This window comes from Fringilla coelebs (assembly GCF_963513975.1).
Source record: "Fringilla coelebs genome assembly, chromosome: 25".
Classification (NCBI taxonomy): domain Eukaryota; kingdom Metazoa; phylum Chordata; class Aves; order Passeriformes; family Fringillidae; genus Fringilla; species Fringilla coelebs.
In genome coordinates this window covers 7112932-7129175 of record NC_140051.1, presented here as the reverse complement: position 1 = coordinate 7129175, position 16244 = coordinate 7112932, and the positions used below count along the sequence as shown (strand labels likewise).

Here is a 16244-nt window from a genome sequence, read left to right as displayed (position 1 = left end):
ATCCCCATTTTCAGAAGGCAAAACCTCCTGAAAGGAGGAGAAATCAAATGTGTGTGTTTCTCCTTACAAATGTGTGTTTCTCTTGTTGTTTGCCTGGGCAATAGGAGCCATTTTTCTGTAGTGAAAAATCACTCCTCTGCATTTTTCTGTGTTGTGAGACTTGCAAATTGTGCAGTGATTAAACAAAATTATCTACTGATTGGTTAGGAAGTGCAGATTTCTCTCCACCAAATTTACACTCTTGTCCTGCTTGTATAATGAGGAAGTGGGAGAAACTCAGGAGTCTGTGGGATTTCTGGGTGTGTAAAATCATTTTATGTTGTCACATAACTGAGCACTGTAACAGACTGGGTGTGAGATTACCTTGGAATTGTCAGTGAATATCCAACTTCTGTCCTTTGCAGAATGATGAAGTCCTCTGTCCACGCAGAAGAAGATGACTTTGTGCCAGAGCTGCAGAGGAGCATCCACCCCAGGGAGAGGCCGGACTGGGAGGAGACGCTCAGCGCCATGGTAAACACCTGGCTACATCTTCTCCTGCCATCATTTCCCATTCTGAACACTCTGCTCCTCTAGTCCATTTACACTCCCCAAGTTTCAGCTTTTTAAATGGATTGCACAATACTTTGAACAAGGCCAGAATGCTTCCCTTCCTCTGGCAGTTTGTCAAGGAGAGGGAAGGAGCTTTCACAACGCTTCTGCCCTATTAATACGTGCCCCAAAGCAGGTCTTGTAACCAATTAAAAGGTCCATAATGTCACAACGATTTTCAGTCTGCATTAACCTCTTTTTCAGCAAGACTTCTGAGCATGAAGGGAACTTCTTGTAAAAACATGCTCTTTGAAGCATGCAGCATTGTGAAGGAATAAGATTTTAGCAAAAGGCTGGCTAAGTCTACATAAATAAAACCTCAGCCTGAAAGCAAACCTGCCATCAGAGGGACCAGAGCTGCAGAAAAGCACACACAAAGGTGCTCTTCTCACCTCAGAGAAGGCACTCGGGTGGGCAGTGGGCCACAGACAACTGGATTACTGTAATATGCATGGGGGTTTTTGAAGCCACAGTTCCTCTGGGCACACTGTGCCAGGGCCTCACCACCCTCACAGGGAGGAGTTCCTTCCCAGTATCCCATCTAACCCTGCCCTCAGCAGTGGGAAGCCATTCCCCCTTGTCCTGTCACCCTCTGCCTGTATAAAGTCTCTCATCCACCTATTTATGAGCCCCTTCAGGCCCTGGAAGGGGCTCTGAGCTCTCTCTGGGGCTCTCTCTTCTCCAGGTGAGCACCCCCAGCTCTCGCAGCCTGTCAATTTTTGCACTTTTCACTTTGTAATTTTTTTTCCTTCCTCATGTGTGGCGGTTTTTGCCTTCTCTCCACCTTGGCCACATTTGGGAGCACTGTCTGTTCCCATCAGTGTTGCTCAGGCAGCAGCACCTGCTCCCAGCTCGGAGCTTCCCACACTCTGGAGTCTGGTGGGAGTCACTGTGTGACACCTCACTGCTGTCTGTGACCTCCAGGTGTGTCTCAGAGCTGTCAGGCTGTAATTCAATGTCCTCACCTGTGACACAGGTTTCCTGGCATATCTCATTAGTGTTGTTTTTTTTCTCCTGGTTGATTTGCAGTGAAGGGAATGTTCACCTGCTTGAGGCTGTTGTGCTCATGGACATTGCTCAGTGTTTATTTTACCCTGCATCAGGCTCCTCTCACTGCCCAATTAAATCACTTTTTGGAACGTGCCCTCTTGCACAGCTCTGTGCCAGCAATGCCAAAACTGAGTGGCCAGTAGAGATTTAGAGGATGATAAACAGAGAAATTGCCAGCTGGGATTGCTGCACAGTGACTTGGTGTGATGAAGGACAGTAAAGCTGCTGAACCCGTATTTAGAGTGGCTGGATTTGTGTTCACAGTGTTGGTTTGACCTCAGGGTCCTCTGAATACAGTGTAAAGAGGGGGGAGAAAAATCTCTCTTGTTTGTGTCTGCTGTGTTGAGGGAATCAAGTTTCCACTTTCCTTACCTGCAGTCAGGGGTAATATTCAGATGTAAATATTTGCAGGACCTTGTTCAGCACTGACAGTGTTCTCTGTTTAACCAGCATATTTTCAATATTCTGCCTTTTCCCTGATCATTTGAAGCCTGAGGTTTCTTCCCTCTCTGTCCCTTCACTTTGCATTTTTAGCAGCCTCTGCTTCAGCCTTGTCCCAGAGGTTACTCTTTCCATGGTATGTGGCTGTCTCAGAGTGCCACAGTACATCTAATTTTTGGTTAGTGGTTGTTGAAGATGCAGATTTTAGGTTTTGTTGCTGCTTGAAGCCCCAGCCCCCAGGGAATGGAGGATGCAGGGTTAGAGAAGTTGTTCCCTCCATTGGTTCCCCTGGCTGCTGCTGGAGCCCTGATGGCCACCAGGCTTTGTCATCTCACATGAATTTCACCTTCCCCCAGGTGAGCAAAGGCTGAGACAAGTGACACTCTGGAGAGCTGGGGCAATCCTGGCACTTGTCTCCTGAGCTTTGCCTTGGTACATGCTTTTATTAAGAAAAGTCAATTTATGCATTCACAGTTACATGAACAGGTTGTCCATGCTCTTCCTTCCCAGTTTTATCCATATTCCTTTTCAAAGGGCTTATTATTAATTTATAGAAGTGCTTTGTTTCCAGAGCTTTTTCTTAAAAAGAAATAAACTGAAGGTCTTTCTAAATGTGTGGAAGTTGAATGTCCTCCTATACCGTAAATATAAGGTGACAGAACCTCTTTATTTTTAATGTTTCTGTCATTGCCAGTTCATTCTTCGCACCTGAGTAGCTTCAGTTCTTTGTTTGATGCAACTTCTTTTGTCTTCTTTAGTTTATTATTAATACTTTCATCTGCTTTTTAACACTGCTTGTTTTGTGTTTGTGGTTCAGCAGAAGGGCAAGTGATTCTGTGTTGGAGACCTGGTTTGTTTGTGGGGAATCCTAGAATTGTGAAATGGTTTGGGTTGGAAGAGACTTTAAAGCTCATCCAGTTCCACCCCTGCCATGGCAGGGACACCTTCCACTGTCCCAGGCTGCTCCAAGCCCCTCCCAGCCTGGCCTTGGGCACTGCCAGGTGTTTGGGGACATCTCTTCCTCGGTATTTCTGGTGCAGTTCTGTGTTGTAGGTGAGGTCCAGGCTGAAGGAGAGGCAGCCCTGGACAGAGTTCCCAGGAGCTGGGTAATGAGGCAGCTGCCTGTAGCTCCTCAAGCATTGCTATATTTTGTATTCCCCCCTGACTCATGCTCTGTATTTTTAGATTTTGGGTGTATCAGACACATTTTTTCTGTCTCAACCCCCAATTCCCACTGTGCTGCACCTGCTGGGTAACCTTCACACATCCTGGGATTTCTGCCTCTGCTCCACTTCAGAAAATGCCGTTGATGATATTGACTTTCTTCATAGAACACTTCTGAGTTCTGGAGCTGCAAAGCCCTGTGTGAGCAAAGGAAAATTGCAGTTTATAGATTTTCTAACATTTCTCCAAGACAGTAATGTTATTTTAAAGAAAAGGGGTATCTTCTCCTTGTTAGGCCCTGCTGAATGCTCTGTTTCTGAGTTACAAGAAATGAAGTTGTGAAAGAGCCTTTGTATAATATATCTCACATGAGCCTACAAAACAGCTGTCCCCAGCCTGCATTAACTTTAGCATAAATTGATATTTGTGCTTAATATTACATTTACCACATGTTGCCGACCTCCTGAGTTCCTCCCTTCTCCTCTTCATGAGTTCAGAGAGTTGCACTGTTTGAACCGTGGCTCTCCCCCCATCAGGCTGCTGTGCTTACTGACACTCTGGTCCTGCCTTGTCAGAATTTTGTCATGAAGCAGGATGAAAATGCTGAGATAAACACAGAAATCTTCATTTATGCACCCATTTGTAAATGTGCTGACACAGAGAGGTGCCACGTGAGCTGCATTCGCCTGACACTGGAGATCAGGGGAATACACTCAAAAAGGACCTGGAGCTGCTGGAGCCAGTCCAGAAAAGGCCCTGGAGCTGCTCCAGGGCTGGAGCCCCTCTGCTCTGGAGCCAGGCTGGGAGAGCTGGGGGTGCTCACCTGGAGAGGAGAAGGCTCCAGGGAGAGCTCAGAGCCCCTGGCAGGGCCTGAAGGGGCTCCAGGAGAGCTGGAGAGGGACTGGGGACAAGGATGGAGGGACAGGACACAGGGAATGGCTCCCACTGCCAGAGGGCAGGGATGGATGGGAGATTGGGAATTGGGAATTGTTCCCTGTGAGGGTGGGCAGAGGTGCCCAGAGGTGCCACAGGGTGCCCAGAGCAGCTGGGGCTGCCCCTGGATCCCTGGCAGTGCCCAAGGCCAGGCTGGGCAGGGTTTGGAGGAGCCTGGGACAGTGGAAGGCATCTCTGCCGTGGCAGGGGGTGGGGAGATGAGCTTTAAGATCCCTTCCCTTCTGTGATTCTCTGTGTGCTTCTGAAGAAGTCACTTTTCCTGCACTTTTCCAATTCCTTCAGCTTTGGAAACCTTCAGAATATGAGAATATGAGTCTCCAAGCCCATGGAAGGTTTATTGTCCCCCTGGTGCACCTCTGGCTGGGATCTCACGGGATCTGGGAGTTCTGCTGTCCATAACAGGGCCAGGAGGTGACAGCTGGGGTCAGGTGTGGAATCAGGGTGCCTAGGAAAGGGGAATCTCTAAATTAATATAGAAGACTCTGTGAATTTGACAATTGCACAAGAAGGCAGCAGCTGCAGTTGGTACCTATAATTTTAGTCTTTTGCTGTTGGAATCTCCTTAGGAGAAATGCAAGCTTATAAATGCTTTAGAAAGGCACAGGGTTAGAGCCTGTCCTATGAAGTCCCTGGAATAATCTTAGTTCTTAGGTCAGAGGGGTTCTGAGATCCAGAGTATTTTCAGCATTTGATGCCAGATAGGGAAGGTTCTGTGGCTTGTGAAGGTAATAAAGGCGATTTAATGAGACCTCAATATATCACTGTTAAATCTGGGACATGAGTGAGGAGAAAACTATTTTTAAATGCAATTATGAATGTGTGCAGAGATTAGTGCATTATAAGGGTTTAAAGAAAGATTTTTATGTCGTTAGTGTTTATTTCTCATTCTTTGTACACCACTTGGCCTGTGCCGCCCCAGGTCTTGAGTGGGGCTTCTGCAAGAATAGATGCCAAAAATAGAATACAAGGGGCTTCTTTTTTAATTAGTGTTGGTTCATTGGTTGTTTTTTAATTCACAGAACATTAGGCCTGTTTCTGATGCAGACTAACCTCCAGGAGTTGTGGAAAAATCTGCGTAAAAAGGGAATGTGGTAAATCTATTTGCTTGGCCCAGTAAGCTGTAGTGATTTCCAAATAGTGGTTTACTGAAATGATCTAATTTTAGTTTCTGAGATATGTAGATATAATACCTTTAAACATGTTAAAATTGATATTTTGGATTTTTTTTCCCTCTGTCTCTTAATGCTTTGTATGTGTGCGAACCAACACTGGAATTTTACATCTGAGGATGTTGTTGGGAGCTCTGAAGTCACTGACAGAGTTTTGTCAAGTTGATCCTGTTCTCAGATAGGTTCCACATTATGGAAAGAATTTCTTGGGGAAAAATATGCTTTTGAACTCTAACTGCCCGGCCGCAAGTTCTTTTTAAAACTCTAAGGTTTTAAGCCGTCAAGTTCAAGGGGAACTTGTTTTAGGAGATATGAAGCTGAAATTGTGGGTTCTCTGCTGTCTTTAAAGTGCTTGAACAAGTCAGTTGAAATAAACTTTAGAATAGTGGAATCTCCTGAGCTGGAAGGGACCCACAAGTCATTGAGTCCAACTCCTGGCCCTGAACAGGAGGGCCAAGGATCCCAACAATCCCACCCTGTGCTGAGGGAGTTGTCCAAATTCTCCATGAGTTCTGACAGCATCCGAGCCTGACTTTGATGGTCCTCCACCTAAATGCTCCAGCATTTGACTTCTGGCTCTAAATCTGAGGGATCACTGCCTTAATGCTATAGAAAATGTTACCTGTAGGTTTGGAGGTTGGTTTTTGTGCTGCTGAAGGTCCTCAAGCTCTTGACTTGCCTGCATTAGTGTGCCAGAACTGTGTTAATCCTGCAGGAACTGCAGTGTGTCTGTCTTCTGTGCCCAGCACTGGGCAGCATTTTCATGAAGTTGCTGCAGCTCAGGCTGGGGAATAGGGATAACAGAGGGAAGGGTGGGAGTCCAGGAAGCGTGGACAGCACAGGCACTGATGTGACACAAATGTTTTGGGGCAGGCCAGCACACCAGGCATCCATCAGGTGCAATAATATTTTGGTCAAAGCGGTTCTGGTCTGGCATTGCACCAGTAACCTGCATTTCCTATTCAATCCACATAACTTGCTTTTCCTTGTTATTGCTGCATGAATCTAGCGTTATTTTCCCTCGTTAAGGTTTTGGCAAGGGTTTCTGTTGCTGTGTGAGGTTCTTTCTCTGCCTCTTGGTTAGAGGGGCCTTTTCATTTCACAGGCTGGCTCCCAGCACAGAGCTTGTCCCCAAGAATTTTTGGAAATTGGGGTGATCACTTAATTGGCACATTGGCTTCCATTTGGCTTTGCCGATCAAATAAGTTGAATGAATCCAGAATGGATACTGTATTTTTGGCAGGAAGTATTAATTCATAGTAATAATTTAGTTTTCATAGACAATGGCAGCAATAGTTTCTGGTTACATTTAAAGCCTTGCCAGCATGTGCACTCTGGTACTACAGTGGTGAGCCAGGAGATCCAAATTATGTTTTGTAAATATCTGTTTGAAAGTCTGTTTCTATACAGCAAAATGAAGGAATTATTTAAAATTTACTACGGCTGGATCAGCAGCTTGCTGTGCACCATCATCACCAGTTTTAATGCACCCTGTTTGTCATTTCTTTCCTAATTCTGGCTCAGCCAGGCTGCTGTTGCTGGTGGTGCTGTTCCCGTGGTGCTGTGGATGCTGCTGTTGCTATCCAGGTTATTCCCTACCCTGAATTTTGAAGTCAGGATTACACTGTCATGACCCTCCACCTCTTTCCCTCCCACCCTGTTCTGAAGCTGATCTCTTTCTGTGCCTGTTTTGTTGTCAGATTACAGGAAGTGCCACAGCTGTTAGAAATGTACTTATTTGGGAGATAAAACTTATAATTTATTTACTGTCAATCACTTTTCCCTAGTCCCAGCTGCTTAAAAATAAGGTGGAACATTAAGGAAGGGAAAGAAGTCTCTTATTTATAAGTGGCTCATTTTAACTGGCTTTTTTTTTTTAAATTAGTGTCCATGTCTTCTTAGTTACCATAAGGCAGGGAAAGATGGAACAGTTTTTATAGGGTATCAACAGTCTGCTCATCCATCCCCTTCCATTCCCCACCCTAATTTAAGCCCAAGAGACAAACCAATTGTGTCAGAGTTTTCTTTCTGAAGATTGTAGGCATTAATGTTTGGGTTTTTTGCCACGATTCAGCCTTGTTAATTGTAAAATGATGAATTATTCCCTGAAGGTGTTGGTAATCATTAGCCTGACTTTTTTATATGTCATTCCCTACATTTCTGCCTTGCTGCATGGTATGGGTCACTGCTGTGGTGGTGTAAGGCTGCACATTGTTTTTGGGATTTGATCAAATACCGTGGTTGCCAGGGCACAGATTATGCATGGAATCATGGAATGGTTTGGGTTGAAAGGAACCTTAGAGTAAGTGCCACCCCTGCCATGGCAGAGACACTTTCCACTATCCCAGAGTGCTCCCAGCCCTGTCCAGCCTGGCCTTGGGCACTGCCAGGGATCCAGGGGCAGCCCCAGCTGCTCTGGGCACCCTGTGCCAGGGCCTGCCCACCCTCACAGGGAACAATTCCCAATTCCCAATCTCCCATCCATCCCTGCCCTCTGGCAGTGGGAGCCATTCCCTGTGTCCTGTCCCTCCATCCCTTGTCCCCAGTCCCTCTCCAGCTCTCCTGGAGCCCCTTCAGGCCCTGCCAGGGGCTCTGAGCTCTCCCTGGAGCCTTCTCCTCTCCAGGTGAGCACCCCCAGCTCTCCCAGCCTGGCTCCAGAGCAGAGGGGCTCCAGCCCTGGAGCATCTCCGTGGTCACTGTTCACCTTCAGATGCTGCTCTTGCAGCATCAAGTGTCCTGTTCTGACCTCCAGGTCATTTCTGGAGAGCAGTGTCACCTCCCATTTCCAGCTCGTGTCGCCTTTTCTGGAGGGCAGCAGGAGTGGGGAGTCCTGCCCTGTTTGTGGAGCCTGGGGTGTGATCCCAGGCTGAGCTTTCCCCTCCCCTTGGGCAGTTACTGACTTTTCTGTTGTGTTGGTCAGAAGTTTATGGGCGCTGTATGGTATAAAGTGCATGCTGGAGGCAGACACATTCCTCACATTGCTGTGTTGTCACAGGGCTTTGGGCAGGGAGTACAGTGGATCCCAGTTCTGTGCTCATGCCATTGGACACAGCTCTTCTCTATAAACAAAAGCTGAGCCCAGGTTGGCTTAACACCCAGGAATATAAATTCCTGTTAGTTGTCCTGACTCAGGTGCTGGGGTCGAATGTCAGGCTGCTGTTTTTTCCACCTTCCCCATCCTGCTGCTGCTGCACTCGGCCAACTCATGAGTTGCTAATCCGATTTATACCTATAACATAACATCACATTGCTATTTGCATAATCACTCACTGTGGTCAGGGGACTTACCAGACTGGGATTTGCTTATTTGAGCCTGAATCTATCTCTGTTGTGTTTTATGTGATGAGAAATTGCTTTCTACAATAACAACCCAAAGCTCCAATTGCCCTTTTATATCCAAGCCATAATTAGGATCCCCTCCTCCCTCTGTGAATCAACAGTAGCTGGGATCTTTGGGGTCTTTTTTTTACCAACAAGAAACTGGAATCAGAAGTATTGTTCTTGTTGGATGTTCTATTTTCTGTGGCTTTTCTCTGTAATTTATTTTGTAGGCTGTACAGAAGCAGGACTCTAACCCTGTCTGCCTTTCCCACGCATATTGTATGTGGGATTTTTGTTCTTAAAGAAAGTACATTCCTGAGCCACTCTGCCATTGTGTGAGGCTGTGTACTGTACCCCGCAGCTCCTGGGCCCAGGGCTTTGGGAATGGTAATCAGGCTTCACTCTGGGAATGTCAGATGCAAACTTAGGGCTGTCAGGGAGTTATCATGCTAATGCTGCCCTCAGTAGCTGACCATTCCCTTGTGCTTGGTTGCATCCCTTTTAGCCCTAAAACTGTGGATTCTGTGAAGGAAAACACAAGTGGGAGACTGTTCTGCTGAAAATCCCCAGCACCCCTTGGGTGCACTGGATTCATGTGCAGAGAATCAGTGAGAATCTGTGTGTCTCTTTCAGGCTCACTTGGGAAATGTTGCCGTGGCACAAACTCACTCTGCTGTGCAGAGGTGAATTTTGGTCACAGTGACAGTGGCAGTGCCAAAGGAGGTGCTCAAAGCTGCCAAGCTGCTTGTTCAATGTCTTGGATTCCACTTCAGTGATTTTACATGGGAGCTGGAGAAGGTTTCACCTACATATCTGTGAGCTGCAGATCTTAATTTGAAAACACAGTAGACAAACGGTTAAGAATTTGTTCTTTGCTCATTCCAGGCTGATCCTTTAAACTATGGTAAATGGATGCCCTGGACTAACTCCTCTGTGATGCTAAGTCTCTGGAATGAGAGGTTTCTCTGAATTTGCCAGCTCATGGGAATGCTTTAAAGTGTTGGGGTTTTTTGTTTTGCTTTTTCTTATCCTCCCTCCCCCCCCCCTGCTTTTCATGGAGATGCTGGGAGTAGAAAAAACATGTTCTGTGTGGTCCTTTAAAAAAAAAAAGAAGAATTCTCTTTTATACATGCCATGAACTAAGTACTGGTTGGAGCAGTTTGGAATTGAGAACCTGAAAAAAAAGCAGTTTGGAATTAAAAGTTCTTAACTCACAAAATTATGCGCATTCACGTCTTTATTGAATGCAGATTTCTTAGACGTGGGATTAAGAATGTGCATTGCCGATGTTCAAAGTTTCCTTACTGTAAGCACTTGTCATTTTTTCATTCCTTTTCTCTATCCCATTATCTCAGTTGCCATGAGATTTTAAAGGCATCTCTGGCTGGGTGAGTGTTTCTGCACATCCCACAGTCCCCAAACTGAAAGCTAGATTAAAAGGTCAGTACTACCTCTAGTTACTTAGGCCATCCTGGCCTTGAGCTCTGCACCTAAAGCCCTCCTCCAGCCAGAAAGGGTATTTGCAGTAAGGAAGGAGCTAAGTGATGACTTCAATTAAAACAAAATATATAAAATTTAAAAGGTTCCCAGAGTGTTTCTCACTCTGGAAAACATCCTTGTGCTGGGTGTTACTGAATGTGCCGGTGCTGCGCTCTGCTGATGAGAACATGAACAGCACAGGATAAATCCTTAAAATCACAGAATCACAGGATTGTTTGTGTTGGAAGGGATCTTAAAGCCCATCAAGTTCCATCTCCTGCCATGGACAGGGACACCTTCCACTATCTCAGGTTGCTCCAAGCCCTGTCCAGCCTGGCCTGGAACACTTCCAGGGACAGGGCGACCACAACCTCCCATGTCAATAAAGAAATGCGAATTGGAGGGGGATAATTAATGTTATTTTTAACTTCTTTGGTAAAGCTGCTGTAGTATGATAAGCACATATTTTTCTTTAAGATGGCATTGTCAGACCTGGGTACCTAAACTGGGTGTTGCTTCTTTATTTTAAATGTGTGCAAGTATCATAAGCAGCTCGGAAAAATGTAGCTGCAATGTGCTAACATGACAGAGCCATGCTGTATGAAAATGCTTAAGAAATTAATTTGGTTCCACTAAATGAATCCATGGAAAGTGGTAACATGAAGAACTTAGCAAATATTTGCATTTTCATCATAATGCCCCTGTACCTCTGACATTTTGGGGTGAATGTTGTCTCTTCATCCATTCCCATATATTTCTGTCATTCAAAACACTGACCCAGTTGTAGCCTTGCTGTGCTTAGTCCTTTTAGTCCTTTAGTCCTTTTAGGGGAATTGGGATCTTTCCTTCAGAATTATTTGGAATGGCTTGAACATGGTGACTCTCAGTTTAGTAGAGCATTTTGCCTTTCCTTCTTTGATTTATGTATTGTGGAGAGCCAGGGTAGTTGTCACAACATCTGAAGGAGGAGCAGAGAGAACTTTGTCTCCCTGGAGTGTGTTAAAGGCTGCATGGTCAAAGCTGAGATGACCAAAATTCTTCCTTCATTGTGCTCCAGGTGAGTTCCTAGGCAGTAATTCTTGAGAGCAGGTGTTGAGGGAGCCATCCTCACAGGGAGCAAGAAGTTTTGTGGGACACTTGCCTTTTAGTGCTGCAGAGCAAACTCCCTGATGGAGTAGATGCTGAGCCAGCTCTGTGTAGTGAGCTGGTAGCCAAAATTTGGGGTAGCTGTTGATGTCCTTGTACATGGGCCCCCACTTCAGCCTCTTCATTCCTCCTCGTGCAAAGTGAAGAAATTACTGTTCCCTACAGAGTAATGGCTTCTCCTGAAACAGCATTTCTGTTCTCCGCTGTTCTCCAGCAAAGAAGTAAAACTGAAGCGAAGCTTTAGGGTTTTTGAGAGCTCTAAAGGTGGTTTAGGTTTTTTTCCTCTCTTTGTAATTTTTCCTTCCAAGAAGATCGAGGGGAAATGAAGATGATGTAAAGGAAAGACTGTCATGGAAACCAAACAGCATTTGGAATCAGCTCTGCTGTTTTTAGAAACAAGGCCATGTGCTGACAGAATCTAGAGCAATCTAGTCCCTCCAAACTGGTTTTGTTGAGAGACTGACAGTGGAAAATGAATATGTGTTAGTGCCTGTCTAATAGTTATTCTTGCTTTGTGATAACCTTGGATTAAGTTCCTGCCTTCAGAAATCTCACCTGGATTCAGTGACCTGCCAAAGTGTATCTGTGGTGCCTCCTCAGGGGTCTCTAGTCCTGTGGAAAGCCAACTTCTGGGATTACTTGTGAGGGTTTCTTGTGCATCCCAGAGTAAGTCAGAAGCAGCAGGAGGAGGGCTGTGGGGTCTGCACTGGTTCAATATTCTCCCCTGTCGAGGATACCAAGGTGGAAACTTCATCATGTTGTGTTCACTGGACTGTTGCGTTGAGTTTTACACATATTTCAGATTGTGTTACGTCTCTGCATGTGAGGGAGACAGGTTGACATGTTTTCTGATAAATGCAAGGAGACTCTTTAGGAGAAAATCCTTTCATATTATGCTGTGGAATCGTTAGATATAAATTATTTATGACTAAGGTTTTGTGTGCTAGAGAGCACAAAGCTGAAGTTTTCTAAATCATGTCTATAAATAAAAAGACTCGAAATCTCAAATGCTTAAAGCTGAACAGCCTGATTTGTGAGAGCTCTCAGATTCTGCTCTCAGATTCCCAGGGAGATTAGGAGCAACACTTGAACCAGGGAAGGGAGCAGACCTGGGGAAGGGGCTCGACCCCAGGAGCAGCTGAGGGAGCTGGCCAGGGGCTCAGCCTGGAGCAAAGGAGGCTCAGGGGAACCTTGTGGCTCTGCACAACCCCTGACCGGAGGGGACAGCTGGGGGGTTGGGCTGTGTTCCCAGGGAACAGGGACAGGAGCAGAGGGAACGGCCTCAAGTTGCTCTAGGGGAGGTTTAGATTGGATATCAGGGAAAGTTTCTTCCTGGAAGGGGCTGTCCAGCCCTGACACAGCTGCCTGGGGCAGGGCTGGAGTCGCTGTCCCTGGAGGTGTTCAGAAAACCCGTGGGTGTGGAGCCTTAGGGCAGGGTTTGCTGCTGAGCACAGGGGGGCAGTGAGGATGCTCTGGATCTTAAAGGCCTTTGCTACCCTGAACAATCCTGTGATGCTGTGATCCAGGGGCGGCTTGCACAGGCGGACAGGCATTCTTCCTCCTCCCTAGAGGAAGGGTTTAGTGAGATCTCCCTGCCTGGCAATCCCTGCAGGTGTCTGTGACAAAATACTGACTTTCTGCAATATTGTCTCAACTACTACTGATACAAGTCAAGCTTTTGGAAGGAGAATTTCTTGATTTAGGGCAAGCTGGTGAAACGCTGTCGCTCCAAAGCCTTCCCTGAAAAGGTAAGCGACTGAGATTCCTGATAAATCAATTCTCTGAGTTCTGCCCTGAGCTCTAATTTGTTTACCAAGTTTTGGACCGGAGCAGATTGATACAACAGTGACATTCAGCTGTGAAAATGGGACTGAACAATTTGCATAAACTGATTTGCTCTGCAATTACCAGGTTTCCACAGCACAGCGATGCATAGAAAATAGCAAAGTGAGAAGCCACTGATGATGCCAGGTAGCTAATTTTCAGATGTAAATAATCCAACTGTTTCAAAATGATTTTTAAAATTAAATTTCTGTGACACGAAGCACAAAAGATGACAAATTTCATTTGGAGGGTTTTGTTTGTCTTTTGAGGGGAGAGTGACCTGCATGCTACATGCCAAGTTTTGTGTCAATACAGGTGCAAAATAGTGTATAAAATCTATTTTATGTAGCTGTGTATCTGTGGTTAGAATGGAAAGGAGTTGTGATTATTTAGGAGTAATGCAGTTTCTAAAATTGCAGTTAAGTTTCTTTTTTGCTATCTGTCTCTTCACCAAAGTTTTTTCTCATATTGGTACCTCTTAATACAGATCTGAGCTTGCACAAGTTCTGTGCCTTTACCCTTCTGTGCTTTTGCCTCAGCTGTGAGCCTTGAAGAGATGTTGTTCTGCAGCAGTCCATGGAGCTCAGATCTAATTGGAAAACCCCCTGGAGTTAATCACTGGCTTTCATCTCATTGTGGTCCAGTTAACTGGATGCAGAAAATGGGAGATGCAGAAATCCAGCTCAATTTGGACTTAACTCCACTGGGAAGGAGAGGATAATACAACTTTTCCAAGAGAGGTGCTGGCATTTTGGGCTCCTGGAGGTGTGAGTTTTGCCTACGCCGCTTTGAGTCAGATCCAGGGAGGTCTCTGCCCACTGCTGCAAACTGGCTTGAAGCCCACATTTTCTGTCAGATTGTTTATCCATTTTTATATCCCACCAGCTCCTACTGGTGATGGAGAAGAAAAATTACTTTTCTTCCTACAGAAATTCTGTTCTTTAGGAAATTAAGCAAGCGCATCCAGCTTGGCCTAAAAGCAGCTCATTGAAATGGCACATTTATTCCTGTAATTAGTTATTTTCTTATGTAAAAGACCTGTAAGGTTTATTAAATGGTGATCCTCTTAATGCTAAAATTGACAATGAGACTCTCAAGTGTCCTATTAAATCCTGAAGTGATTGTGTGCTCAGGAAGTCAGTCAGCCCAGGGTAGGTTTATTTAAGTGTATAAATATTATTCCTGTTTTCCTCTGGTGAGTGGCTGTGCCTGTTGTGCAGAGCTGTGGGGCAGTGGGGTCAGAGCACTGGCTGTGGTCAGGGCTCTGGAAGGTGCAGCTGGGGGAGAGAGAGACCTGGATTCAGACTTACTCAGTGGTGCTCAAAGGGTGGCGCTCACTCAGAGTAGATTTTCCAAGGACTGTGCTGGAAGCAGAAGGAGCTGGATGTGTGCAGCTGCTGTGGGTTACTGCAGCTCTTGGGGTTCATCTCCCCAGAGCCAGGCCCAGTCTGGAGCCCTGTGTCCAGGGGAGTGGATGCTCCTGCAGCCTGTTTGGCTTTGTCCAAAGGAGGCACCAGGATGATCAGAGGGATGGAGCAGCACTGCTGTGAGGAGAGGCTGAGAGAATTGGGATTGTTCAGCCTGGAGAAGAGAGACTTCAGGGTGACCTCATTGTGGCCTTCCAGAGCCTGAAGGGGCTGAGAAGGAAGATGGAGAGAGACTGCGGACAAGGACCCGGAGCGACAGGACAGGGGGAATGGATTCAAACTGACAGACAGTAGTTAGATGGGATGTTAGGAAGAAATTCTTCCCTGTGAGGGTGGTGAGGCCCTGGCACAGGGTGCCTGGAGAATCTGTGCCTGCCCTTGGATCCCTGGAAGTGCCCAAGGCCAGGTTGGACAGGGCTTGGAGCAGCCTGGGACAGTGGGAGGTGTCCCTGCCCAGGGGAGGAATGGGACAGGTTCCTTTCCCCCCTGAACCATTCCAGGACTCTCCTCCTGTTGTCTAAAGCAGGGGAATGGATCCCAAGTACCAGAGTGTCCCTGGTGACTGTAGCAGGAGCCTCACATGGATAATGTGATTGAAGCCTCGCCCCTGCTTCAGTGGGATGTGTCCCTCTCTCTCTGGCACTGGTCTGCTTAGGGAAAGCAAGCAGGAGAATGGCACTGACTGCCACACCGCAGCTCTCGGTGCTGTGGTGACACTCAGGTACAGGTAACCTGTGCCAGGGTCACATGGGAGCTTTGGAGGGGGTGACAAAGATTGTCCTGTAGTTCATCCCACACATGGGCTGCTAGCTTGGGTTGTGCTGGTCCAGCTATAAAGTTTTGAGGTGGAGACCATATTTCCATATTTCTCCATATTTTGCACTGCAGAATGCAGCTGTGTTCTGTTATCAGTCACAGCTTTGGGACAGATCCAGCTCTGTTCAGAGATCTTCTGCTGGACCAACTTAGAACCATTGGGACTGATGTAACATCAGGGCAATCCTATTTGCTCCTGTCATTAGAAAATGGATTTGATGGAATACTTTTTGGTTCCAGGCCTGTAAGACAAGTAACACTGAAGTGTCTTTCTTCCTCTTGGTTCAGCATTCCCTCTTTGGGACATTGTTCATGTTTTTCATGCATTGCATAAAGCAGAAAAAGCTCACTCTGCTGGTGTCATCCACATCAATGATGGGTAATCTCTGGACATCCTCAGTTGTTTCTCTCCTCCTTCTCTGTGAAGTCTGTGCTGGTCTTGCTGTTAGATCACTGCTCTCTCCGTAGAAGTCTCACTGAACCCCCTCATTCCTCTGGATCACAGTGGGAGAAACCCATGGAGTCGGGTGTTTGTGTCTCTTGTGATGGAGAATTCAACCCCAGCAGAGCTCATGGCTTAGGCAAAGGCAGCTGGAGGAAGAAAGGGATAGGAAAGTATGACAGAACAGAAAGGAGGGAGTTTGGAGTTCTGGCTTCACTGAAATAATTGAATTTTTGTAATTAAGGAATTTTAATATCCTCAAGCACTTAAACCAATAGCTTCAAATATCTATTTTAGAAGTTCACCTCCCACATATAAGCAGCTCTGTCTTTAACTTGTTTTCCACTGTGTGAGCAGCCCAGCTTTTTGCAGTGCCTCTGCCTGAGTCTAAATGCACAGATGTCTGGAAAATCAGGTACT

General features: G+C 46.1%; 1 protein-coding gene across 1 annotated transcript in view; it reads left to right on the top strand.

The window, feature by feature from the left end:
* Positions 1-405: 405 nt before the first annotated feature.
* ARHGAP32 (Rho GTPase activating protein 32) overlaps positions 406-16244 on the top strand; it is a gene marked incomplete at both ends in the record, with an annotated part of 143236 nt that continues 127397 nt past the window's right edge. Inside the window, one exon of the mRNA XM_084221634.1 lies at positions 406-513. Coding sequence (XP_084077760.1) covers positions 406-513 — 108 coding nt within the window. The remainder of the gene's footprint in view (positions 514-16244) is intronic.